The sequence below is a fragment of the Microcaecilia unicolor genome, chromosome 14 (genome assembly GCF_901765095.1).
Source record: "Microcaecilia unicolor chromosome 14, aMicUni1.1, whole genome shotgun sequence".
Taxonomy (NCBI): domain Eukaryota; kingdom Metazoa; phylum Chordata; class Amphibia; order Gymnophiona; family Siphonopidae; genus Microcaecilia; species Microcaecilia unicolor.
This window is the reverse complement of record NC_044044.1, coordinates 26,141,263-26,147,367: the sequence shown is the minus strand read 5'-3', so window position 1 is coordinate 26,147,367 and position 6,105 is coordinate 26,141,263. Positions and strand designations below refer to the sequence as shown.

General features: G+C 41.7%; 1 protein-coding gene across 1 annotated transcript; it reads right to left on the bottom strand.

The window, feature by feature from the left end:
- LOC115457216 (olfactory receptor 6N1-like) lies at nucleotides 1–939 on the bottom strand. Its single transcript, XM_030186642.1, has one exon. It carries the CDS (start codon nucleotides 937–939, stop codon nucleotides 1–3), a length of 939 nt encoding a protein of 312 aa, XP_030042502.1.
- Nucleotides 940–6,105: the final 5,166 nt, after the last annotated feature.

The window sequence follows — 6,105 nt, the reverse complement described above, 5'->3', positions numbered from 1 at the left end:
CTATATTGGGGCACAACATCTCCTTATTGTTCTCTTGAGGGCACCTTTCACTTCTTTGTTTCTGAGGCTATAGATGAGAGGGTTTAGCATAGGGGTGATAACTGTGTAGAAGACAGACACCACCTTGTCCATCCGGAACCTTATCGTAGATGTGGGGCGAATGTACATAAACATGACAGTGCTGTAGAAAATCCCAACCACAGTGAGATGTGAGGCACAGGTGGAGAAAGCCTTCTTCTGCCCTTCAGCAGAAGGGATTTTCAAGACTGAGAAAATAATTAGCCCATAGGAGGTCATGATCAACAGGAAGCAACTCCAGATTAACACCCAAGCCAGGAAGAGGAAAGTGAGTTCTTTGGTACTGGTGTCCGTGCAGGAGAGCTTCAAGAGTGGGGCAAAGTCACAACAGAAGTGATCAATCTCATTGGGGGTACAAAAGGCCAAAGTGGAGATCCAGCAGGCAGGAAGAGCTGGGGCTAGAAGCCCACCCAACCAAGCAGCCAGTGCCAGGAGACCACAAGTCTTACTGGTCATAATGGTGGGATAATGTAGGGGCCTGCAGATGGCAACATAACGGTCAAATGCCATGAGGGCAAGAAGTAAGTTCTCTGTGGCCCCAAAGACAAAGAGAAAGTAGAACTGGACCACACAGGCCTTGGAGGAAATGGTTTTTTGCTCCGCCAGCAGGTCAGCCAGCATCCTTGGTACAGTAACTGTGGTGTAGAGAACCTCTAGAATGGAAAAGTTCCCCAGGAAGAAATACATGGGAGTGTGGAGGTGCTGGTACACCCTGACCATTGCTATGATTGCCAGGTTGGATGCGATGATGAGCAGGTAGAAAGTTGAGAAGATGCAGAACAGGGGAATTTGGAAACCCTTCATGGCTTGGAAACCCAGCAAGACAAATTCAGACACCACGGTACGGTTTGCTCCATCCATTCCTAAGTTACAACCACCCATATAAAAAGAAGATAATGGTTAATTTGTCAGAACCATAGCAGTAGAATTAATAATTGTAACAACATTAAAGTGAAGTCCAACCTTAAGTAGGTAAAAATCTTTCAAAAAAAATCATCTTTTGGACTGAACTGGGAGCTCAACAGCAGTACACAAAACTACTGTACAGAATGCCTGGATTCAATTCCCATTATCTGCCTATGTGCTTTGCATTACTGGTAGCGCTGGCGGAGTACTGTGTAGGTAGGTTTCACAGCCCGTGCTGAAGGAGGGAGTCTCTACAATCGTTCAATTTTGAAACCTACTAGCTAGATGCAGAGTACATGTGTATGAGGTTCGGGGGGGGGGTCTGTGGCCCTGGATAAGTGTCTGGAATATAAAAGTTGAATTAACCATGTGTGTTTCTGTGTGTGCGTGTTGGAAGGGGTGGGTGAGAAGAGGCAAGGAAGTGTTTATAAGCTAGAAGAATCAACCTGGATAGTGTGGACAAAGTCTCTTAGTACCAAATGTGTGCTGAGTACCTTCCTCAGCACATTGCCTACTATTAGCAAGCCTTAAAAAAACTTTAGGGCACACTAAATCAATTTAATGAATGGTAATAAATGACTTCTTGCCCTTTAGAAAAATGCTGAAAGCTCATCTCTTTAAGCAAGCCTACCCAACCTAATCTCGCCAACCTCCACTCCCAATTCTGTCCTGACTTAAATACCAACCTCCCATCCTTCTCTTTCCATCTCTACTTAATTTTATCCCTCCTTACCCCCTTTTCTCCCAAATTACACTATCCTATCCTGTCTACCCTCTTTTATCCTAGTCATATATTATCTAGCTCAACTTATCGTACACTACTAAGCCCGACTTTACGTTGTTTTACTACTGTTTTATTGAAAATTCTATTCTTAACTTTGTATTTCAAATTACTATGTAAGCCGCATTGAGCCTGCATTGTGTGGGAAAGCGCGGGGTACAAATATAATAAATAATAATAATAACCTTTGAATGAATGCATTCTGTCAATTAACACGTTAAAAAACATAGTAAATGACGGTAGAGAAAGACCTTCACGGTCCAGCCAGTCACATTCATGATCGTCCTGATTGAACCCACAATTCAATAGTATTACTAACAACATTTTACTCACTAACGTCACACTTTAAGATTTCCCCTCCCCCGTTGAAATACACAACACCTGTGCTCATAGCAGAGGAAAGTTATAAAAGCTATAATCCACATTACATTTAAAAACAAAATTGAGATAAATGTGTGTAACGAACTGACAGAAGTGTGAAAATCAGGAAAACTATGAAATGAACCAGAGACAAACCGAAATTTAGCGCCAATGGTCAGTATAGTTTACATTCTTGCTATCCTATCCTTCATGACCACAACAGAGAGGTTTGCAACTTGCCTATTGGCATCAGATTATAATCGGAAAAATGGCAGAGAGATAGCGAGAAGCATTCAGTTCCTCCCCGCATCGCTCTACCTCTCCCACCCAAACTAGTCAAGGCCAAAACTCACGGAAAAGAAGTCACCCTTTTGGCTTGCTTTAAATTTCTTGGAAGGTTTTTCTAAATGGAGATATTTATTTATTTATTTATTAAAAACGTAACATACCGCAATGGAAATCATCCAAACCTTTTTTAAACCCAGATACACTAACTGCTGTTACCACATCCTCCGGCAACAAGTTCCAGAGCTTAACTATGCTTTGAGTGAAAAAATATTTTCTCCTATTTGATTTAAAAGTCTTTCCATGCAGTTTCGTTGAGTGTCCCCTGGTCTTTGTACTTTTTGAATGAGTGAAAAATTGATTCACCTTCACCCGCTCCACATCACTCAGGATTTTGTAGACCTCAATCATATCCCCCTTCAGCTGTCTCTTGTCCAAGCTGAAGAACCTTAACTTCTTTAGCCTTTCCTCATATGGGAGCAGTTCCATCCCCTCTATCATTGTGGTCACTCTTCTCTGAACCTTTTCTAATTCCACTATATCTTTTTTGAGATTCAGCGACAAGGATTGAATGCTATACTCAAGGTGAGGTCGCACCACGGAGCAACAGAGGCATTATAATATTTTTTGGTCTTATTTTTGCATCCCTCTCCTAATAATCCCTGTTTTTTTTTGTGGCCGCCGCCACACACTGGGCAATAACAAAATGGTATTACCTACAACTTGTTTCAAGTCACTGAACTGTATGTGGAAACGGATAGGAAGCCAGTGAAAACTCCTCTTACTGACCTATAAATGCATTCACTCTGCAGCTCCTCAGTACCTCTCCACTCTCATCTCTCCCTACGTTCCTCCCCAGGAACTCAGTTCACTGGGTAAATCTCTCTTATCTGCACCCTTCTCCTCCACCGCTAACTCCAGACTCTGTTCCTTTTATCTTGCAGCACCATATGCCTGGAATAGACTTCCTGAGCCGGTACGACAAGCTCCATCTCTGGCCGTCTTCAAATCTAAGATAAAAGCCCACCTTTTTGATGCTGCTTTTAACTCCTAACCCTTATTCACTTGTTCAGAACCCTTATTTTATCATCCCCACTTTAATATTCCCTTATCTCTTGTTTGTCCTGTTTGTCTGTCCTAATTAGATTGTAAGCTCTGTCGAGCAGGGACTGTCTCTTCATGTTCAAGTGTACAGCGCTGTGTACGTCTAGTAGCGCTTTAGAAATGATAAGTAGTAGTAGTAGTTACTTGCTAATTTTTATTTCTAAATTTACACATGTCGAAATTTCACGGGAGAGAAGCACTGGGCAAAGGAGATTTTGGTGTGAAACAGCATGTTCCAGTTGGGTTCATCAAAAAAAAAAAAAAAACCCCAAACAAACCAGCAGTGTCTGTTTTCTGGCTTCCCTGCTTCGGAGCTGACCCTTCTTCCGTATGCAACTGAGCTTACCATACCAATGAGGAAGAACAGATGTTGATTCAGAACCAGAATAACCGAAGCACATAACACGTTGGAGGCATTTCAAGAACTCACATCACCAACCAGTGCCTTCAATACAGACAGCTACCAGTTCATGGCCAGTTCCAGGCTGGTTTGAGTTCAGCGTATATCATATATATTGCGTTTGGCATAAAAGCAAAAAGAAATTGAAGCACCCCACCCTCTCCACCCTAAATTTATTTTTTGAACTTAGATCTTTAGAATGATACCTAAGCTTCTCCTGCGCCTATATTAGGCTTTGTATAGGTCCATGGTGTAACTGCTCCTTCAAAAGAGGGAAGTGGGAATGTGAACCAAGATTTCCAAAGACCGGACCACAGCAGTAGTAAAAAAATGAAACAAAGTTTGTTTTTTTATATAAGGTCAAAGGTGTTCCCATGCTTAATCAATACCTTTGTGTCACATTAATGATTCAATAATCAATCCTGTTACGATATTCTATCAGGTCCTTCATGGAAAACCTATTAATTTAATATATGTTGCATTTATATCAGAAACAGAGGGAGTATAATGTACACATCTATATTTTATATATTATATTTCTATCATTGATTTTATATATTTGTTCACTTACATATGTTTATGTTTTCTGTTTTCATTGTGTTTTTATGTTTTACATTTCATTTCTTTTACATATTGTTATTTATTTATTTTAGATCATTTATACCCCGCCATTTGCCACAGATGCGCAGCCCCAAAGCGGCTTACAATGAACTAATAACATATTGTTTTTTTAATCCATAGACTCCTGATGTAGGCCTTTTGGCCAAAACACAACATTGTGTCGAGTCACTTTATTGTCTAATATAACTTTGCTTCATTTTTTACTAGTGCTGTGGTCCGGTCTTTGGAAATCCTGGTTCACATTCCCACTTCCCTCTTTTAAGTATGCCACTGTTTAATCATAAGAACATAAACATTGCCATACTGGGACAAACTGAAGGTCCATCAAGCCCAGCATCCTATTTCCAACAGTGGCCAATCCAGGTCACAAGTACCTGGCAAGATCCCAAAACAGTACAATACATTTTATGCTGCTTATCCTAGAAATAAGCAGTGGATTTTCCCCAAGTCCATCTTAATAATGGCTTATGGACTTTTAGGAAATTATCCAAACCTTTTTAGAACCCTGCTAAGCTAACTGCGTTTACCATATTCTCTGGCAATGAATTCCGGAGTTTAATTGCATGTTAAGTGAAGAAATATTTTCTCCGATTTATTTTAAATTTACTGCTTTGTAGCTTCATTGCACGTACCCTAGTATTTCCGGAAAGAGAACCAATCGATTCACATCTACCAGTTCCACACCACTCATTATTTTATAGACCTCAATCATATCTCCTCTCAGTCGTCTTTTCTCAAAGCTGAAAAGCCCTAGCCTTGTTGGGTAGACTCGATGGACTGTAGAGGTCTTTATCTGCCAACATTTACTATGTTACTATATGTTATTTGCAATTCTGTGTTATAAGAATGACTCATATTCACACTTGCAAAAAAGTAAGGTAGACTGTTCAGGAATGTGCAGTGCACACCTAAGCTCTATGACCTGGTGAGCATGCGTGTGTGTGTATTTGTATTATACTGCATGTCTGTGGTATTTATCCTGTACCGAGGGGTAAGTGTGTGGAGAAAGAACTTACCAAGTGCCCACTAGCATGGATGTTAATATGAATGTAGGAGCCTAGAAGAACAGGCTGGTATAAATATACTGATGCAGCGACCCTTGTGCTATTAACAGAGATACAGCTGGGCACAGAGTGCTCACCTGGGACTTAAGAAGCCGGGAGAGTAATTAATTACACCAATTATTACATATTCCCTGTTTCTCTCTCTCTGTTTTTCAGTCTCTCTATCCCTCTTTCTCCCTCCCTCCCTCCCTCTCTCTGTCTATAGATTCAGATGCTTATTTGTCCATGGGTTGTGAAAATTATACATGTGCAGAGCAATTTTTAAACCTCATGGACCTGCAAGCACATTTCCCTGTAGACTTCTAGCTTTGAATATGAAAGGGACGGCCGTACACTGCAGATTGTTAGTGGGCAGTGGCGATCCTAGGGGCGCTGACACCCGGGGCGGTCGCCGATGCGCCCCGCCCCCTGGGTGCAGTGCCCCCCCGGTGCAGCGCGAACCTCCTCGTCACCCCCCCACCCCGGTGAAAGAACCCCCCACCAGGTGCACGCCGCTGGGGGGGGGG

Bases quoted from the DNA above. Each gene is read 5' to 3' on its own strand.
- LOC115457216 (XM_030186642.1), bottom strand. From the start codon at position 939: ATGGATGGAGCAAACCGTACCGTGGTGTCTGAATTTGTCTTGCTGGGT.